The sequence below is a fragment of the Phasianus colchicus genome, chromosome 6, assembly GCF_987193195.1.
Source record: "Phasianus colchicus chromosome 6, bPhaCol1.hap1.1, whole genome shotgun sequence".
In the NCBI taxonomy this organism is placed as follows: Eukaryota; Metazoa; Chordata; class Aves; order Galliformes; family Phasianidae; genus Phasianus; species Phasianus colchicus.
The window spans coordinates 43,052,133-43,073,543 of NC_143441.1; the positions used below are offsets into that span (position 1 = coordinate 43,052,133).

Here is a 21,411-nt window from a genome sequence, read left to right on the forward strand (position 1 = left end):
TACTATGAATGGACATATTCCCTTTGATTTCTTATCTGTACCTTATCTGTATATCACAAATTATTGGCAGATAAAAAAATCATGAAAGAGATAAAAAGATTCACAAATGTTATCTGAAACTTAATGATGAAGAAAAAGAATAGCATACTAAATATATCACCTACCAGGCCGTGGGATATCTGATTGTTGTCCAAAATCAGGATGTTAGTCAAGCAAGGCACACAGAAGAGGGAAAAGATAAGGAAGTTCAGTTTCAACATCCAACTTCAGTTTCACAAATCAGAAAAGTTCTTGGATAAGGTTTGTATTCAATACTTATATTGCATATCTGTCTTAATAATATAGTCCAGCTTCCAGATATGACCTGAACGTTTCTAGGAGGGGGAAGAAGAGTTTCCTGGAGCTGGGCTCAGATATAACAGACCTCCTTGTCTGCAATTAAAAGCATGTCTGGACTTTAAGGGGTTCGCCTGCATGTACCTGTGACACATGCAAGCCAGATGTATGTGTTTCCCAAGGGAAGAAGGCATCCCTGCACTCGCTCCCGTGAGAGCTCCACAGATCCTCATGCAAGACCGCGGGCTTTACCTGCCTAGCTCATGATATGATGAATCCCACAGTCAGTAGACACAGTTCAACTTAGTCCTTTGTGGAGGGATCTGTTCTATTTTTCCCAAATCCAGCCTCCTTTCAGAATATCCCTAAAGTTTCTCAGTTTCCAAAGCTGGGCCATCACGTTTCAGCCTCATCCGCTGACGGTTTCTAAAGCACACCAGAGCAGAGACTAATTTGGCTATGCACACCTCCCAGCAAAACAGATGTGTCTAAGGCATTCAGTGTGCTCATTTCAACATTTCCAGAAACTGGAATATCATGCATTTGTCCATCATCATCTTAAGGATTATGTATCTCTAATAACCATCAAAACACCAAGACAGTCAGATGTTAACAGTTCTCTCTTCACCTCTTTGTTTCATACCACTCTAAGGAAGCTTTATAAACCATTGTGATGAATGGAGGGTCCAGCACTGGAAAAAAAAAAAAAAAAAGCAAGATGTGCTGTTTTATTTCTTCCTTCATGAGGACAGAACAGACTCCACTGAAGCAGGGAAATAGAAAATGAACCTCTGAGGCAGTCATGCAAAATCTCCGACAGTGCTTTACTCGTGTGATTCTGTTTAATCACCGTCCATTTCCACTTCACTCTTCAACTAAATAATAAATATGGAGGTAGCTTTTTTCATTAACATTTGAACCAGAACCAGTCCTGGAGAAAATGTGAAAAGAAGGGGAAAGCCTTGAAATCAGTGGGTTCCAAGATGCTGTTCTGAATACAAGCCACCTGTGAACATTCATAATCCAATAATTAATAATCCAGCATCTTTTTATCTTAGAAACTCTCAGGAGTAATTTCCACATCTGAGCACAGCACACATCATAAATCCACTCCAAATGATTTTTAAATTCGTCCTTTCCAATTCTGGTTTAAATTGACATTTTGTTCTGGTTGAAGTGGCATCCTCAGACGCCTTCTCCCCTGCAATTAGCTGAGATTAAGCAGTTGGAGAAGCAGCACAGGAAAGATCAGCAGTGCTCATAGTCTCTGATGCTTTGATCATACTGAACAGCAGAACAGCAGTCAGCTGTAGTTTGTGGCTTTGTTACACAAATAAATATATTTCTGAGGCTGCTTTAAAATGATCCATAATAGGCTGTGCCAGCACATGGGCTGCATCTCTTACTACAGGCAATCGTGTGCCAGAGTCTGTGTACAATACACAAAACTCATCTTTTGGTTTCTTCAGTATTTGTTGTCTTCCTGAACTATTTAACTATTTAATGTTTTGTTGTTGTTGTTGTTGTTTTAAAAGCCCTAAGCATGTTGCAGTTGTCGATCTGGATTTATTTAATCATTGTCATTCTGAAAGCATTCAGAGCTCTGAGTTATTAGTATTTCCTAAGTGTGCTACGGATCTTTGTGCAGCATGTGTGCCGCTATCCCAGTAATGTGAGCAGCCCGAGACAGGCAGCACAGCTGAGGGTTTTAGTCACACCCTATTCATTGAATTTAATAGCAGTTGAGCAGCTAAAACCCCTTATCGGTGCTGTGGGAGTGCATCCCAGGGTGAGCGTATGCCAGCCCCAGCTGCCCGAATCCTATCAGCTAATGCTGCCCGCTTGGCTGCACCGTGGGTACGGCGCGCATTAAGGGAGCAAAGTTTGATACATGGGCTGAGTTAATGCGAGCATTTGGAAAATGAGATGATCTGAGCAGTCACACGCATTTCTTAATGTTTTAAAAAACTTTATTTTTCAACATTGGGTATGGGTAGGCCAGGTCTGAGATGCTACAGTAGCAACCACACCTGGAGTAGTTTGGTTCTCGTAAAACAGACAAATGAAATTGGATCAGTAAACCCACTTCAACTCACAGAAGAGTTTCACATGCTCTCCCCTTAAATTGTTAGCCTGTGCTTTAAATGCCCCAGATACTCAACAGCATTTGGCAGTGCTGATGGTTTTGTTCTCCTCTGCCCCTCCCTAGATAATATTTAGGAAGTGAAATCAAAGTCATGTACGCAATGAGCTGCTCATCCCTTCATGTGGCCACTAAAATTCCCCAGCAACTGCATGTTGCATGCATTTTGCATGCAAAATGTGGGATCTTCAGTTGGGTGAACCACTTTTGAAACAGTGGTGGTGGTCAAAGAGGGACAAGTGCACGGATAGGAGGGCTTGGAGCTGAGGAAGAGAGGTGGTTGCAGACTGAGGATGGAAATGAAGACAGAGATGCTTAGTAGAAGAAAATACTTTTCTAAAAAAGATGGGGAAAAAATGTTTTAAAAAATCATTTTGTGCTAGGGGAATTCCTGCAGGTGGACTCCTGTGGTAGATCTTTATTGAAAGCATAACATCTGGCTCTCATCAATACTTGTTGAGCAGTGCCTTTAAATGAATTTGCAGAACAAGAAAGCATCATTATCTTCATTTTACCTGCGGGAAAGCTTAGGAAAAGAGAACCAATTTGCTTAAAGTAAAACTTTCTTCCAGTTGAAACAGCAATAACCTCGAGTCACTCTTCACTGCTCCCATGGAGGGGATCTGGCTCTGTCATGCTGCAGATCTGGGTGTATGCAGGATGAGGCAAGGGGGTTTCACTGTACATCTCTCTCTGTTGCACAGCTAGACACATTTGTTAGACAGAAGCAATCATGTTCTCCTTTTGTTGTTCAAATTTCATGGTTCCTTCCCCACCACTCTGTTGTTTAATAATAAAACATGCTGCTCACTGCTGCTCGAGTCATGTTTTGGAAGTTTCCTGCAGAGTCCCCATAAAAATATGGACTGGTTCCCAGACAGATAATCCCATATACGCACAGCACAGCAGACGTCCTCTGGATGATGCTGCACAAGGAACACCAGATATGTATCTAGTAGGTATGATGGGGCTTAGGTTTGAGTGGGAATCAGTTTTGGCTGTGGCCACTCCATTCAAGCTGGCCCAGCCTGCTGCTCACCTTCAGATTCCTATTTTTAGACTTAAAAGGGAAGAAAGGAAGGAATCCAAGAGGAAATGATCTGTGTGGGTTCAGCTGCTGTGTCTGCTGGCAGGTCACAGCTGACTCTGCTATTTGTTCTACACGTGTTTGCTGCCTTTGCTAATCCCAGCAGGCCAAAGTGATTTATTTTACTCTTCTCATTTTGTAAGTCATCCACTGGCACCAGCCAAAGTCAATCAATTGCTTCAAACAGAGTTCACAGCACAGGCAGCAGTTGCACAGAGAAAAGATGGTGAGGAACAGGATGAGGAAGAGAACGGGTGCCTGGTGAGCACTACAGACCCTGCTACTGGTAGCCAGAGGTTTGGTCAGACAACCTGTGGCACCCAGCTTTACTCACTGTGAGGAAAGAAGCCAGGGAACAACATAGCCACTAAGGGCTGAGGAGCACCACCTTCACTAGCAGAAACTTTCTGGTCCAGCTAAGGGCCATGAAAAAAAAAAAACTGGAGACCTGGAAATTGGCTAAAAGCCTCATGTCTGTAGAAGCAGCACTCCTTTCCTGTAAAGCAGAGTCGCCATGTACCTACTGCCTTTCTTTCTTTTCCTCTGGGCTGCAGTGTGAAAGGTCTGCTGCATGCAGAAAGTATCCTCCAGTTAAACCCCCTGAGGGTGAGAATGAGATGCAAAGGATTTCCTCGCTCCTTTTCCAACATTGCTGCTCTTTGCAACCAAAATACCTAGAGAGTAAGAGTAATTTTGATAGTGAACTCCCACTTTTTTCATTCCATAAAAATGATAGCAAAATACTTTATTTAATATCTGCAAATTAAGCTCACTGCAGCACAGGATAAGTGTGTTAGCTGTTTGCCCTGCACTGCCCCAAAGGCAGCCACTTTGTACTCAAATGTAGTATCACTGAAGTGATGGATGGCAAAGTCATAGCAGATACCAGTTTGAGAAAGGGCAATAGTGGGCTTCTCATTAGGGACACTACAGAGGGAATTTAGGCAAGCAATAACTGCCAAATTATGATTTGCTTTAGACTCAGAGTTTAAAGCTTTAGCTTTTGAGAATTTTCAATGAAATTCCTTGATAGCAAATAAGAAGCTCTGTCCTGAAATGATTCAGAAAAGGCCACTGAGTATCACATCAGGCTATGGAGTTGACTCGCACAGGTGAGATTTTGGTTGCAGTTCTTAATCCAAGGCTTACCAAACATTGGAAATTCCAAACATTTAGCATGGGAAACTAGGAGAAAAAAAAAAAAAAAAGAATCATATGCCTCTATTCTTTTCAAACATGGTAGGAAATGGTGACTTCACCTTAGTATATGTTAATTACAATTTTGTGAGAAGCAAATCACACGAGGAAGCACCAATTTTTCTCCATTGTGCTCCTTGCTTAGGCTATGGTCTTGTCTTATTTTGCATTCAGCTTCAAAGACCTCCACAAGTGGTTCTGCAAATGCAAGCTATGGCATCAACACAGCCTGTTAGTTTCAGAAGGCACCTAAAAACAATTAATGATTGCCATTCTTGTAATTTTGTGCAGTGAACAGCAGCAAGCACATAGTGAGAAAATACCGAGGGCACCTCCGAACAAAGATCGAGTCTGGAGAAGGAACCATCCCGGTGCGGTGCCATAACGCGGCTCAGACGTGGGACGGCGTGCTGCTGGGAGAGCAGCTCATCACCATGTCCTGCACAGACAAAATCGCCAGGTACTGTAGCATCTCATGTGTGTGCTAAGCTGCTTGCATGTGGAAATGAAGTTTGAGGGTGATGGCTGCTGGTGGGGAATAGCTCATAGGTTCTGACATAGCCTCCCCTTGTATGCAAAGATAGATCCTATCAATAGGTGGAGTAAATAGAATGGTCTCCCAAATTCTCTATGGGTCATTAGTTGCTCTTTACAGTGTGACAAAAATATAAACTCTCTTTGCAGCATTTTCTGCCAGTAGAATTTCAGTGTGCAAATAAAATACATACACTCTGCTCTTACTGGATCATTTACTGCAAAACTTGCAAACCAACCACCATGCAGATAAACTGACCTCATCTGCACTGATAAAGTGCCCTAAGTGCTGTTAAGAATATTGCTACTATTTTGAATGTCATTGCAGAGCTCTCATGTCACACCCACCTCTGTGGCTCTCTACTCTGTCTTGCACATATAGTATATCTTTATGTAGAATAACTTCAAAATAACAAATATTTCATAATTATTTCATGGTGGTACATGAAACAACAGACTTATCTTTCTCTATTTACAATATTAACTAATAGCAAATGAAGGATATCACAAATTGAAACCAAAATGTGCACATTGGGATGCATATTTACTATATTATTAGTATATACCTATACATACATGTGTACTTTTGCTCATGATTTTATATATATATATATAATGTGTGTTAGCTATATGTCATAGAATCATAGGATTGGAAAAGACCACCAAGATCATCTAGTCCAACCATCCACCCATCGCCCCCATGCCCACTGATCATGTCCCTCAGTACCACCTCTACATGTTTCTTGATCACGTCCAGGGATGGTGACTTCAATACCTCCCTGGGAAGCTCTGTATTTAAAATATAGTACATGCAGCTGTAAAAATGTAAACATTACAGCAGAATTCTCTGCTGGAGTATCATGTATAAGATCTCAGTCAAATTACAGTGGCCCAGAATTTGATTCAATTATTGAAGGTCAACATAAACAAAATCTTTTCTTCTCTTAGCTTTAACTGGATGGCCTACTGAAGTTCAATTTCTCTTTAGGCTTAGCAAAGCCAGGAGTTTCGACTGAAAAAAAGTACAACCTAACTAACAAATGGTTCAAAGGACAGAAGACAAAATCCACACTCTACAAAGTGTAATCATCACAAATATTGTGTTTACACGACAGATAAAGAGCATCTTCTGCTATCATATTTTCATTTATTCATAAAGAGATAACTGAAAACCTAAACAGTTTTCAGCAGGTCTCTCTCACTCTTTTCAGGTACAGCTGGGTTTTCCAAATTCAGACTCAAAAAAATAAACAAATTCAAATTTGTGAATTGAAATATTGCACTCTCTGAGGTTTTGACTGTCATTAGCCAGTGAATTAAATATCAGCTTTGCAAATAGTATTACATTTGCTGTTGATGGGGATGCTGACTCTAACTCACATTCTCAGAAGCTGGGTTTTCTCCAAGCACATCTGCTATAGCACAATCAAAGAATCCTTTCCTTTTTGCCATGTATCTAAACAGCCTTAATGTCTGTGAAGGAAAGAACATACAGGGTGGTGAAATAGAGATTGCTGTGTGAGGGCCTTTTCCTCCCCCTCTCTACCTTCCTCAAGAGACCAGAAGGTGGTTTCTGTGTCATTCTTCAGACTCCAAATATTTGCTCTAACACATAGACAGTTGACTCTTCAAATGTCTGTAGGAGGCAGGAATTTGATTTCACATCATTTGGACTTGTCTCACAAACAGAAGAAAAAAAATCTCTGAGGCTGAAATTCATGTTTGTATAACCAAGATTTGACGAAAAATCTGACTTGTATACTTTGGATTTTATTGCTTATAAAAGCCCCTCAGGAGCGCTGGGCTATTAGAGAATGTTTCCCCTTGAGAATCTAACCAGTAGCTGTTAAAATATACATCATTTCGCATTATTTGCAAAGGACATTACTATCAGAATATCAAAGACTCAAGAATAGAGTTACCCAGAAAAGTGAGTAATATTCTATAAATCATGTATCTAACAATTTATGTTCTTTCCTGCTCATAGGATAGCCACAAGCAGAGAGCGATTTAATCAGATTTATTTGTTATTCAAAGGAATTTAGCAATTTTTATTACTATCAACACAAATTTGAGAGGATTTGATGCTTGGTATGCATTATTTGAGCTCTGTGGCTGTGTTGAGATTGCAGGATAAACAGCCTAGTATCATATCCATTCCCTTACTGAATTAAAGCACAAACACTTCTGGCATGAATACTCATGTTATTTGGCTCAGGCAGGGAATTATGAGGTGAAATTCTGTGGCTGTATTATAGAAAAGGTCAGACTAGATCTTGTTGGCCCCTTCTGGCTTTAAGAACTTATGCATTTATATCTGCAAATTTAAAGTTAGGGCTCTGTGAATCCCCAGATAACACACCCTGAGAGACTGTTGGCTTTTACACTCAAGTTCTGTGAGTCTCACAGCGCAGCTGAAGTCAGTTCAGCCTTCCTGCTGCACATTTTAGGATTCAACCATGTTCTTTATATCCAAAATTCAGTAGTTACACTAACACCTAGGATTCTGACTATTCATGTACATTGTGAAAAAGGAGCAACATCATGAGTAAAATAATTCTGAAAAAGAACAACTTTGGTTTGGGGAAGCAGTTTGTACGTATTTTAACGTTTTCTTGATGGCAATCACTAGTTGTATTAACAACTTTATATCAACAGAGACATCTTAGGACAACATCACAGCACCAAAATATCTGCTTTTCTTGTGGAAGCAAATCCACTCATCCAATGATCCTTTACAGGAAGTCTGTCACACAGTCCAGAAACCTCCTTCCATTTTTTAAGCTTTGTCTTCTGACTTATGGAGATTGTCTGAGCTGGTTCACACCCTAGCCTTACCATGCCACTGAGTTTCTTCCATGCAGAGAAACTGGAGAAATTATTTATCCCAGCATCCATCAGTCCATAATAACTGTGTTTTCCTCCCTGATGGCTGCATGGAAAGGTTTAATGATGACTGTTGTATGTAGTTTGGCACTGGGAGTGCGTGGAGGAGGCCACCATGACCCAACAGACACACAGCATAAACCAGCACTCCTAGGTGAGTGAGACATAGCACTTAGTCTCTTTCAGAAGCTGGCATCTGCCAGCTGCCAATCTGCAGCTGCCCTTGCAGGGTGCAGGTTGAAAAATGTGTTTACACAGGCTTTGAGGGAAACAGTCCTCACAAACACTGTCTTTATTCAGCAAATAAAAGCCAGAATTCAATGTGTACCTTGTAAGCTTTGGCCTTAAAATTGTTTTCTTGCTACAGCTTCTCAAAAGGTCACCTTTAAAAGACTGTGTGTTTTCTTGCCACCAGGTTAATGGTCATCAGCTTCCTTTTATTTCACAGAAACAGTGGTGTTAAACCTGGAGGTTAAATAGGACCTACAATATATTAATTATACCTCACCTATAAAATGTCATAAGCAATTACAAAGAACCTCCAAATTTGGCATTACAGCCCTGAGAGTCTATTCCTGTTTATGGATGATGTGGGCCCAAAAGCTAGAGGAATCTTTTCTGAGAGTATCTTCAGAGTATTGTAAGGTGATGTGGTCTTGAAGTACTGTTTCAAGTTTTAGCAGTGGAAATCTGCAAGCACTTTACAAAATGATTTGGGCACATTGAGTTACATTTAAATGTGTGTAAAACTGCAAGACTAAAAGTCAGTGTTAGAAATTGGCATTCTTAGATCTATCTTAGCATTAGCCTCTTGACCAGAGCCATTGTTAACGGAAGACCTGACAAGGTAACTCTTAAGAAAAGCTACTTCAAAGGCTGCATATTAATGTAAATGAAAATCAATTAGCACAGCAAGATCTTCAATTAGAGGTGATTTGTGCACGATTTGTAATTCTCCCTCTTAACCCCTTTCTATGTGACTGAGATTTCAATTTCAATCTTTCACCACAAGGTATATTCGAGAAAACATATATAAACCACCTACTGTTAAAACACAGATCAAAAACTAATGCACTATTTCCAGTTTCCTAACCAATAATAGCTAAATGGTCACATAAATAGAAACACCACAGGTGTTATGCTGAGTGCAGGCCATCATGATTAACAATTTATATTGTGTGAAGCATAGCTAGAAATTTTGGTAATAGAAACTATGGCACGGGAGGTTAACAATGTGCCAAGTGGATAAGACTTAAAGCTTTTAATAATGACCAAAAAAAAAGTGTGTCTATAAAAAAGCCCTAAAAATATAAGCTTTGAAATTCATCACCCGAAGTCTCCAAAGGTCCCAGGGAGACACTTCAGACTCAGAGAGCTTCAATGGAAGGTGGACACTTTTCTTTGAGATGTTTTGTTGAAGCATTAATGGCAATTTCCCCACACCTCAGCCTCAAAGAGATTTGAGAGCTGGCATGCGCCGTTGTTTCATTTTGTATGATGTTAATTTGTATGATCATATGGCTAATGCTGAAAATAACTTGGGGATGACATGGGGATGCCTTTCCCTGCGTGCCTTCCCAGTGGTGCTGGACAGCGAGGAGTTTTGATGTGCCCAGTGGGGCCAGGAGAGCACAGCATCTCATTGCATAAAGACTGCCTGCTCTGGGATGCCTCCCACTCATCCCTGGCATTTCCGTGACTGACAAACAGGAGAAAACATATTGACTTAAGGATTATCTATATTGGAAACTGGACGCAGGATTTTGTCTTTGTAAACAGTTCAGTAATATCCGGTGTTTGAACAAAAGGAAAAGTGTGCTTTTCCTCCATTTAAAGTACCAAAATCCCCTATATGTAAGTGAAAAGGGGAAGACATTTGGTTTTGTTGATCCTGCTTGCTGAACATTTGGGGGGTTTTTAGAACCATTTGTGACTAAGGGAGCAGTGGGTTGATTTTCTCTGTATTGGAAGAATTATTAAGAAGAGTACAGCATATAAATTATTAGAAAGATGCACAGACTTGAAAACAATCCTTGAAATCCTTCACAATTATGAAAATTCAGAATGATCCAGCATTTTTCGTCATATACTTTGATATATCAAGGACCCAAAATGTAACACTGCATTGCTCTGAATAATAATTTTATTTTGGAAAGCTGCATTTGAAGTGAGTACTTTGTTACAGATGGGAACACAGCTATTTTCATGCACCTAAATCAGACTACAGAGAAGTCATTTCTTCAGAAGTTAACAATGTTAGGATAATCTCACTGTTGCTCTTTCCCTATTATCTACCTACAAATAATCCTATAGGTGCTCTGTCTATTAAGGGCCACGTTTAGTTGTTATAATTCAGTGTAGTATCCATGTTTGTTGGCCAAGGGATAAACAACACAGAGGACAAAAGACCCCAAAGACCTTGCTCTAGGTATTTCTCAGTTAAATCTATTCTCTATGCAAAATGCTGAACTGGCAGCCTTTTAAATTGGACCCAGAAAAGAAATGAAGTGATTAAGTGAAACCATCCACCATCAACAACATGCTTTTACTGTGCTCTGAGGGATGGGAACAGCAGTGCAAGGACCTTGTTTTGCTTGGCAGCTCAGAGCAAAGCAGCTCCTAGAGCTTGGTTGGACTTGGTGGGACTCATGCATATGCTCAGGGTTGCTTTCCAGAATGAAAAAAACAGCCAAACACTGACACTGACACAGATTTGCAAGCAAAGCTTCTTTGTTTTCCCATCCCTCTTCCCTGAGTGGATGCTGACAAAATAAGGCTTTATCAAACCAGGAAGCAAACAGTAGCATGTCACTCATTGCGTGTACTGGTGGTGGTGCCATCCCTGTTGTCCTGTCTCCCCACTGCCACCATGGTCTTACTCAGAGAGAGCCAGTAAGGCTTCCAAGCTGCTTTCCCCTCTGAACCTTGTCTTGTTGGTGTCAGCACCTGTTCTGATTTCTCTGCCCTTTGTACTAAATGGTGCTACCTAGTTCTGGGACAGCCTTTTTTTTACAAAACCTGTTTTTCATCAGCCTCAGCTGTTTTTGTGCCCCATGTGTCCCCTTGTTTCTTTGGTGTGACCCCTCCATCCAATCAGTCCTGGGGCTATTTATACCTTGATGTCAAAACTCACCATTGCTAACATACAATTTTCCCATTTCCTCAAACCTGACCGGGTCTTCTTTTGAGACAGGTTTTCTTGAGGAACTGTGGACTCTAGCTCTGCTGCCAAATAATGCAGCAGACTTCAGCAGATCATACTGCCTTTCCGTCTTGATTCCCAAACATATATAAAGACTGGGTTTTGCTTCCCAGAAGCATTATGAGAATTGTTTACAAAATGCTTTTAACACACAGGGGCCAACCTGATCACGGTTATGCCATGATTTCCAATAATGTATTTTCATCGACATCTGAATCCCTTTGTATGCAAGGATGAACATGTTCAGAATTAGGCAGAGAAATTTACCTAAAGAAAAGGCAGATTCCTTGCAATTAATGAAATAATCACTATCACCCTGTAATTTATGATCTGAACACAATTCCCTATTTTGGTAAATAAAGCTCAGATTGATATGCATATTGTCAAAATTCCAATGGTGTTGAACATATGTTGGTCTTCTGTTTAGCTGTTCTTTTTTCTCTCCTTCAATCAAATCTACAAGAGATATTTTTAAGGAAATGTCAAACGAACCAAGATCTCACAAATTTCCATCTGGACAAAGACATCACTGTCTAATTTCTTTACCATCCTCAGAAGCTGATCTGAAGCATAGTGCTGTTATCTGAGTTCAACTCTGTTTCTTGAGCCTGCATTATTAATTTTGCATCATGATAACATATTTATTCAAGGAGGCAGCTAGTTCTTTCCTTTAAAAGCGATGTTATTTGAAGGAATGACCACACTTTTTTTCCCAGTTGAAGTTATGCAAATCTGATTGACTAAAGTAAATGTTTCATAAAACCAATGACTGTTTAAATTGTGGGACTAAATTGTTTGTATATAAATATTACCTTTTATATTCCATTTGAGTTTTATGTAGATGAACACATTACTTTAATGACCTGCATTTACAGAGGGAGACAGGGAGAGTCTGACTCTGAAATCCTCAGCAGCCAGATGGCTGCCTTTTCTTGCATGAGATTAAAAGATGTTTCTCATTCACAGCCCTGCTTCGGAGGCAAATTAATATAGCCAGCTAAATTGCTTGTGTTTTTGGAATAAAATTTAAAGAGAACTTTTTAAAGCAATTGGTGTCACAGGTTCTTAGAGCAGATTGCTCTCCAGGTACAGCATGCTGGTTTTAAACATTCAGTAATTAATGGAAAGTATTCCGTGTTAATTGACTGCTTCAGGAAAGGGAAATATAATGACTTCTTATTAATCATGAAAAGAGACATACAGCATGGAGGTATTGCAATAATTGCACTAACAGTTGAGAAATGTTAATTAATGAAGAGAACAATGATGTAAGAAATTAGCTACATAATGCTTGCTGCTGATGGAGATTGCGCTTTAAACACATTATTTAGCGTGGCAGCTACTGGATGTTGCTCTAAATAGCAGGCACCTCTTATCCTTTTCTTCAGTCAGCTATGGATTTCCAAATGTTGCCAGTATTTCGGCTTTTAATGAGCCAAAATATGCTCTGCAAAACTACATTTTCCAAAGAGTTTTCAGTTTGAACTCCTGAACTCAAAACTATTCAGACAGATTGACAGTATTCAACTTACATATAAAACACAATCCAAGGGTAAGAGAGCATTCATGCATATTTGTGCTTAGCACAATGTAAAATGTGTAGTATATTAAAATGATGAACAGTTCTGGAAACTAATCAACCAGCAGTGACAAGGAGCTCAGTCATCAACAAATTGAAGGCCTCAAGGTTTCCACCATCACTTTGTTGCACATTTTGAGACAGCAACAAGGTGAGATATGCTCATCACTAGGAACACTTTAGAGCAGGTTAAGATGTTGGTTACGAATACTTTGCCTTAGCAAGTAACTCTTGCTTGGTCTTCAGGAACAGAATTTCATTCTTATACATATCTTCATACATCTCTGACTATTTGTGCAAGAAAATGTCAGTCTATTAGGTTTTCAAAAATTATTCAATAAGACCTTCGATCTAAGTCACATAGCATCTTGGTTGTACAGGTAGGGGAAAGTAGTGATACAGGATAATGGATAAAGAAAGATATAATAACAAAAGTGCTCATTTTAGTTCTACCCTTGTAAGTGAAAAAAATATGGGTGCAGGAAAAAAATTAAATCTGCTGAAGACATGCCAAAAGATCTTCAGGCAAACCAAAATGCATGTATAAAAATAGGCTTCCACAGGCAGCTAGTGTTTGCAATAAAAGAAAACAGAAATATGTCCCTTGAGTCAGTGGAATCACAGTAATATAAAACCATTGTTTTGGGGGAACTGGTCCCAAAAGCATATCATAATCCACCAGTGCAGTGCCTCATGCCTCATAGCACAAGAACGGGAAGGTTTCACCCTTCACACCTCCACCCCGCACGTTGGCCTTGCAGGTTTTTCCAGGGCAGCTCTCTTGTGGCCATTCCTTCACCCATGTATTATTTTCTCCCTCCTGAATTTCTTTTCCAGATGGAACATCCTAGGGCTCCAAGGTGCTCTTCTCAGCTCTTTCATCGAACCCATGTACTTACACAGCATCGTTGTGGGAAGCCTCTGTCATACTGGTCATCTTTCCCGGGTAATGAGCCATAGAATAGAAGACATTGGTCAGCTGCCAGCTTCATATCGGCGCAATCAGCTTCTTCTCAGTGGTAAGCTAACACCTGCCTGCACGACAAACGAGCCCCTCTCCCATCACTAACTGTGCAGGTCGCCAACAGGAAAGTTTGCATACTTGTAAGTAAACCATTAGCCCATGATTTCTTTTTTTCCCACTGAGTATTAACTTGCAGAATGAAGAAACATGCATTTAAAGTCAGTTTCTCTTTCACAAGCAGAACAGACTTCAGTAGTATATACAAGCTAAGTAGGAAAACTGCTACTATACCAAGTGGGAAAAAAAAGGAATTTCTAAGTAAAAGATCTCTAAAAATCAGGAGGAAAGTTTTCAGTACATTTTAGGTTTAAGTCTCTCATCCCATCCTTCCTCACCCAGTGACAGCACAAATGTGCAATGTCAAGAGAACCATTCCTCATATCTTTGAATCATGAATGCAGCATTTCTATCAGTGCCTTTTACATGACGCTCCTGCTCCTGTACTTACTAACAATCATACTCAGTAGATGGCCATCCAAGAAGAGCTGTTGGCTGGTGGTCCTGCAGGTGGTCCTGCCTGCTCATCAGACCTCTAGGAGGCATTGGGGCTGTCTACTGAGGATCTTGCTGGTTGTGTGAGCCATTCTGTGGCTTTCAGCTATCTTTCAAGGTTCCTCTACTGCCACCATTCTTCTTCTAAGCTTCTCTTCCTACCCCTGGTCACCATTCCTTTCATTTCTAGTCCTTCCCATCTCCATCCTACCTTCCATATCCTCCAGACAACAACTGCCCAGCTGCACTGCACAAATTCCTCAAAGCCTCAAATGTCTTCAGAATCTCATGAAGCATGTGAGTGCTGAGGACCACCAGCTCTGCACAGGATCACAGCATTATTTTGCTCTTTGGCATTGATATTTTCTTTTCAAGAGGATTCACTAAGAAATAAATACACTAAGAAAGAAATACAGAGATGGGAGGATGAGCTGTGTTAGTGGAGGATAACATTGCCTTTCACAGTCTTCTAGGTTCCTAAGTCAGTGCTGTTTTGTCCTTTAACTTTCTTGGCTTTGGTGTTTGTTTTTTCTTTTTATGTGTCTTTGTGACAAAATTATTTTGACTGAGGCAGAAGTGATAGTTTAGCCACTGGGGAAATTCTCAGGTTCTGTGTGGCTTAGTACATCTGGTAAGTGTACTGTGCATGCACTTATGAGGTGAAAAGGTCAAAAAACTTACCTTGTTTTAACAGCCTATCTCAATTTTTAACCCTTCAGTGCAGTCAGCCAAAGCCTGTGTAATGCAGGTATGCAGAAACACTTCTCCACCACGAAGTCCTTCCTGGCCCAGTCCATCATGGTCACCACTAAGTCTCTTCTTTCTTCCCTCTGCAAGCAACAGGAGGGAGGAAGGAAAAACCTCTCCATTTTCTAAATCTGTCTGTTGACGTGGTAACACATCCCTGCTTGCAGGAGGTGTCTGCGTCTCCAGAGCCACTTCTGCCAGTCCTCACTCATTGCAACCCACCCATATGATCAATATCAAACTCAGCTTGAACTGCTGAAGGACTGAAAATTCAATAAAGGATTTAACCATAGAATAATAGTATTGTTTTGCTGGATTGGACTTGCAGACAAGACATAATGGCTCAAATACGTATTAATGTCTATGAGTGATTATCAGAGATTTCAAGGGAGTTAGAAGAGCATCAAAGAGTACCTGGTATCACTGCATGCTTCGTGGCTGGCTTCCTCCTTCCCTGAGATCCCTGTTGGAAAAGCTTTTGCTTTGCTTTTGGACATGTTTGTGGGTATTCTTCAGCTTGTGAGAAGCAGTGAGAAGAATCTGTCTCTCTCTGTCTACATTGTTTTTGTCTCTAAAGCCATTATTTGTAATCTTTCCTCCCCTGTAAGTCCCAGGGAGCCAGTGCTGCAGCCCTGCTTAAAACTTACATCACTGAGGTTTGTGCTGAATTTCCTGCAGATGGAAAACTGTGCCAACACCATATTCGGTGGCTGTGGAAATGGCCACCTATCAAAAGCCATACTGAAATCATTACAGACTTCAGCAGCCTCAACCAGGCAATTCTGCCTCCCACTTTCTTCACAGGAATCAGACCAGCCAGGGATTTTAAATTGCAGGAGTCCTTCAATTATAAGGACACCAATAATTGGGGCACTTCATCATAACACTACAAGCATTTTGTTGGAGAGTCAGAGTGTGTGATGAGATATCCTGAAATAACTCATCGGCCCCACAGAAAAATAATCAGTGAGGTTTTCCACTCACTGCAGTCCCAGATGGATGGAAATCCTTTCATTTGCTGGAATTACTCTTGGGTGCATTTTTTAGAAGAAAGAAAAGCCCTGTTTCATTTTTATTTCCTTTTCTTTTAAGATTCAGGCCATTCTAAAGTGTATTGTGAAGAAGCATGAGGCTTAAGGAGGGAGAGGAGAATAAGAACAGATTTCAGTTCATATTCCACAATGCTCAAGTTCATATTGTTTGTACAAAGACTTTCCTATCCCTTCAAGTTCCTGCAGTCTTCTATTGTATTCTTTGTTGTGTTGGTTTTAAGGAAGATATTTTACATAAAGGAGAGAAAATGATCTAGATTATTTGGGAATTACCTTTCAAACAAAGTCAGAACAATCACTTGTCAAAAGAAAAACATGAAGAAAAGTATTACAGAAAAGATCAAAACCAACATAGAATATATCCAGGCTTGCCATCCCATTTGTGGCTGTCATGATTTTCACAGTTTTTGCTTTGAAGCCTTTTCTCAGACAATGATGTGAAAATATCCTCTACTTACCTAAATGCATGAGCTGATATAGGATGGCTGAGAATGAGAAAGAGAGAGAGCTGAACCAGCCCCAAGGGTTTCCTAGGCACTGGAGACAAGAACCCTCCTCTCACAGATGTCCACCATGAGCAGAAAGAGCTTTGGGGTGGTCATAGGATGGGATATACATCCCCCACTTCCCAGATGATGAATACCACAGCCTGCTCTGTCCCTAGTGCTGCCTTTCCTTTTCCTCTGCTTGGTGTTTTCATGGCATTTTGACTGATTTAGTGACCTGTGGCAGCTTCACAAGGCAGCGTGTTTGCTATCACATTTTTTTGGCACTCAGTCCTTTTGGGTGCTATCTTTACAGAGACTGTATGTGGTGTCAAGCAGCAGATTCTGATCTTGTTCTGTACAGAGGCGTTTCAATAGCGCCAGGAGCTATCTGATTTTCAGGCTTTCAGTTTATATCCTGTTGCCTAGGTGAACTGGAATTTTAGATGCAGACAGATCTGTTATCTCAAGGGGAAAAAATCAAACAAGGTATTAATACAACATGAACGTGTTTACAAATTCTGGGCGAGGTTACGACTTAGCTGTCATTCTCTTCTACATGGTAGTGAGTTCAGTCCCAGTGATTGAGAGGGTCTCTGCAATTTCACGATACAAAGAGGTAGTGCCAAGCAATTTTTCCCTTTATTGGTCACCTTTCTCATTGTGTGGGCTCAGTCCTGCCAGGCTCTTTCAACTCCATCCCAGGACAGAAGGGACGATGCTGGAAGGAGCAGAGAGAGCAAATTAATGATATATAAGGAGTCTTCTAATCTAAACCATTCTATGATTTTGATAGTTTTCCTCAGATTAATGATTTTTTTTTTCCTGCCAAGTTAAAAAGATCCACAGGAATTGCTAAATTATCTCTCTGAGGTGCTCAGACTAGTAACAATCAGCGGTGACAACAGCACAAGTCACTGTATTTACCCAAGGACATCTCATGTGCCTCAGTGAACCACCAAACTATCAGCCTCTGAGGGTTTCAAGATCTAGATGATACTGGTGTCCTTCTCTCCTGCCAGGGGTTAGTCATGCTGATGCTCGGCAACCTGGAAAGTCTCCCAGCTTTAGTGTGAATTGGATTGTGGGGAACGCCGATCTGGAGGTTATCAACGCCACAACGGGGAAGAGGAACTGCGGGAGCCCCTCACGGCTCTGCAAGCACATGTTCTTCACTCGGTGGGCAAAGCTTCATGGCAAGGTAGGCCTGGCACACTGATGGGACGCTGCTGCCAGCAGCAGGTGGGCTGATCCTTACCCTGTAGTCAACCCTGTTTTGGGAATCATGTGATGAAGGTGCATCCACAACAGGTGTCCAGTATTCCTCCTCATGGGGCTGGAGGTTACTAGGAGCCAAGATCCTATGGTTGCTGAGGACACAGAGAAAGCCAATAGCAGAAACCCAGACATGTTTGGAAGGGAGATGGGTGTTTTGGTTGTCCATGGCACTGGTTTCAAGCTCAAACAAGCAGTGTTGAGTGTCCAGTCAAGTGCAACAGAAAATTTTTTCATGTCTTGCTCCAAGTATCTCTTTGTCTCCAAGGGGAATCCTCAACTTACCAAATCTCAGGGGACTGAGAGCAATATTTGTCATGGCCTTAAAGATATCTGCATCATTTCATTGCCTACACAGCAATTTAAACTCCCAACTTCAGCTGCTCCCAGTCTCACTCTTGTTAGCTGATTAAAGCACGTGCTATGGATTGCTTATTCCTTTTCTCTCCCCCATTCCCCTAGATGTGTCATTTAATACTGATAATACCCAGCTGCTCCTCGAAAAGTGAGTTGACCAGATGCTAAAAGCTCTCTGATTTCATTACTCAGCACCAGTACAATTTAAAGGTATTAAAACATAGGCTACACTCAGTTAAAATGACAACCGCTCCTTGATAGCTGGGCTTCCTCTAGAGAAGTTGACTATGAACTCCCTTATTTGAAATGGCACTGAAGTCAACTTGCCATTGCACTTCACTTCCCATGGATGGAGAAGTAACAGGACAGATGGATGGCTTAAAACTGCAGGGTGAAGCCTAGAGCTGAAGGAAATGAATAGAAAAAACTTCATCTGGAATAAGGGAATGAAAGAATAAAAGGGTATGGGAAGTAAAGGAGAGCCAAAGGGAGTTGGAAGCAGTGAGCCTCTTGCCAGGGCTGAGTGAATGCCTCAGAGCCTTCTGCTAGCCAACACTTGAGAAACACAACGTTGAGGAAATGTGGGTATATCAGTATTTTGAAATAGAAATGGGCCTAACATACTAAGAATGTTTTCTGTAATCCAAGTCCAAAACCAAGTCAAAGAAAAGGGTGTTATAACAGCAATTCAAATCTATGCTGTGATTTTACACGAATAGAATTTGGCCATCTAGCAAGGAGCACATTGTTTTCTAAATGCTTGTCTCAGACATTTCCTTTGTTTCCGTCATTATTCTTGTTTTGGAGTGAATGTTTTTCTTCCTGTCTGAGCTTTCAAGGAGGTGCTGGGGGAGAGGAGCACCCAGATACCGAGTCAGCAATATTGATTCTACTACTACTAGGAGGAGCAGCAGGGAAAACGCAGTGTTTCTCCAGCTCACCTTCTTTCCCCAGTATAACATTATTTTGCTATACGAAGGCTTGTCAAGAATTGTCCTGCAGTCTAGAAAATGAAGACAAGAAATAAATTTTTTTATTAAGTGCCCAAACCTTATTCGTATGGGGAAATAAATGAAAAAGGCAGAGAGGTGGCAGGAAAGTTTGCAGCCACTTCCATCAGCAAAGTCATTCAGGAAGGTCCATTTACCCTCCTGCTGGAGCACCACCTCCTGCACTAGGTGTGCCAAACATCTCAAAGCTGAGCAGGCCCATGGAGTGCAAACACATGGCACCAAGCAAACCAGATCAGCTCATTCCAAGCTGCATGATTGCCCTTTCCTGGAGTCTCTCTTTAGAATTTCCCCATTTTACAGAGAAGAAAAACAGTGTTGTTTACTTGCTGAGGCTATGCTTTGATGGTGTGTTTTCCTACAGGGTGCTATTTTACTGGCTTGTAAGCATTGGACTTTCACCTGCCTGCTTGCTCTAGGGCATTTTCCTAACTTCAAGTTCTTTCACACCATGTCAAAGGCTCACAGCTGTTTTGGTACTGCTGAGGCTTTGGCAGGTCAGAGAAAGCTGTTTGGTCCTTCTGCACAACTCAGGGTACTGCAATCTCTGCGTGCTCCAGGCGTGTGTGCAGGCACTGTCTGTCTATCTATCTGGCTGGCTGGCTGGCTGGCAGCACAGTGCTCTCACTCGTCCATCAGCATGGATCCAGACACTAATTTGTGCCCCATTCTGGGCAGTTCTCACTGCATTTCTGACAGTAACAGATACAAGAAGGAAAAGGGAGAGTACACGAGGAGCCTTTCCTTCTGTGGTCTGCTCATGTTACTTTTGAGTCTAAAGCTGCTCAGCTAACCTGAGCACTTTATTTAAAAATTCTCAGACTGGATTTTCCCCTTTCATTTCTAAAAATCATCTCAACCAACAGGTGGATTTTTTGCAAAGCACATGAATGTTTGCTGCTGCCAATGTCGACTCCAAGGCAGAGCTGTTTACCTTCCTACTCTTTGCAATGGTTTGGAACAGTGTTGCAGGCATTCAATGCTTCCATTTTTGTTGTTGTTGCTAATCCAAAAGTAAACACACAAAGCACAGTGATAGTTTGTTTTTCGCTGATGACACGTAGACAGGAAGATTATATGGCTACTGAACCTCCTGTTTCTCTTGGCTCGATAGCTGATTTTTTTATTATTATTTTATTTTTCCCCTTCCCTGCCTCTTGCTCTGCAGCTGAGCACGCGAACACCAAGCCATGGAGACATGCCATCGATGTACAGCGAGGCGAAGCTAGTGGCTCAGACATACCAGGCTGTCAAGCAGCAGCTGTTTAAGGCATTTCAGAAAGCCGGGCTGGGCACCTGGGTGAAGAAACCCCCAGAGCAAGATCAGTTTCTACTGACTGGGTAAATCACTCAACACCTTTGCTATGCGACCAGATCGAATCAGCTGGTGAGGAGTCTGGGCAGGACTGAGAATGGAAGCGACTTGGTATTTAGTAGCAACCTCCACAGAAATATTTTCTTTTAATTCTGTATTGGAAAAACATAAATATAAATGTGTCTGATGCACTGAAGTCGACTTTAGAAAACTGCTTTTTCATGTTCCCTTCCCAAGAATGCACCTGCCCAAATTAGAATGCACACACAGAGATGCGCCCACAAAGATTTTGCTTGTCATAGTTTATCACTGTTGGTATTCACAATCTGAGGTGTTAGCAGGCCACCTGGCTGATCCCAAACAGAGTTTGTTTTCCCTCACAGAGTCAGTGCAAGAATCATCACTGAATAATGGAAAACAGTAAGCAGAGATGGAAGCACCCCGGGCACTCAGCAGGGCTCTGGGCATCCATAATCATCCACAAATAAAGGTGTTGAACCTCTATGCAAAATCATCCTGTTCATTGCCTAAATCTGTGACAAAGAATTTGAGGCTTGAAGATATTCAGAATTTTTAAGCTCTGCTTCCCACTGCTGGCTCTGAGCACAGTGCTGGGTGTCAGCTTTCCCTTGGTGTTTACACTGCACTCCTCTGATGCCATGGATGTACTATTTCCCACCACACCTCTGA

At 41.3% G+C, this 21,411-nt stretch overlaps 1 protein-coding gene across 2 annotated transcripts in view; it reads left to right on the forward strand.

The window, feature by feature from the left end:
- The window catches only part of ADARB2 (adenosine deaminase RNA specific B2 (inactive)), a 291,983-nt gene extending 271,135 nt beyond the window's left edge, over positions 1 to 20,848 (forward strand). For both annotated transcript variants that reach the window (XM_090143105.1, XM_031616085.2), the window contains 4 exons: positions 5,055 to 5,223; positions 13,802 to 13,983; positions 17,787 to 17,965; positions 20,575 to 20,848. In XM_090143105.1, coding sequence (XP_089999231.1) covers positions 5,055 to 5,223; positions 13,802 to 13,983; positions 17,787 to 17,965; positions 20,575 to 20,751 — 707 coding nt within the window. In that variant the 3' untranslated portion in view covers positions 20,752 to 20,848. The remainder of the gene's footprint in view (positions 1 to 5,054; positions 5,224 to 13,801; positions 13,984 to 17,786; positions 17,966 to 20,574) is intronic.
- Positions 20,849 to 21,411: the final 563 nt, after the last annotated feature.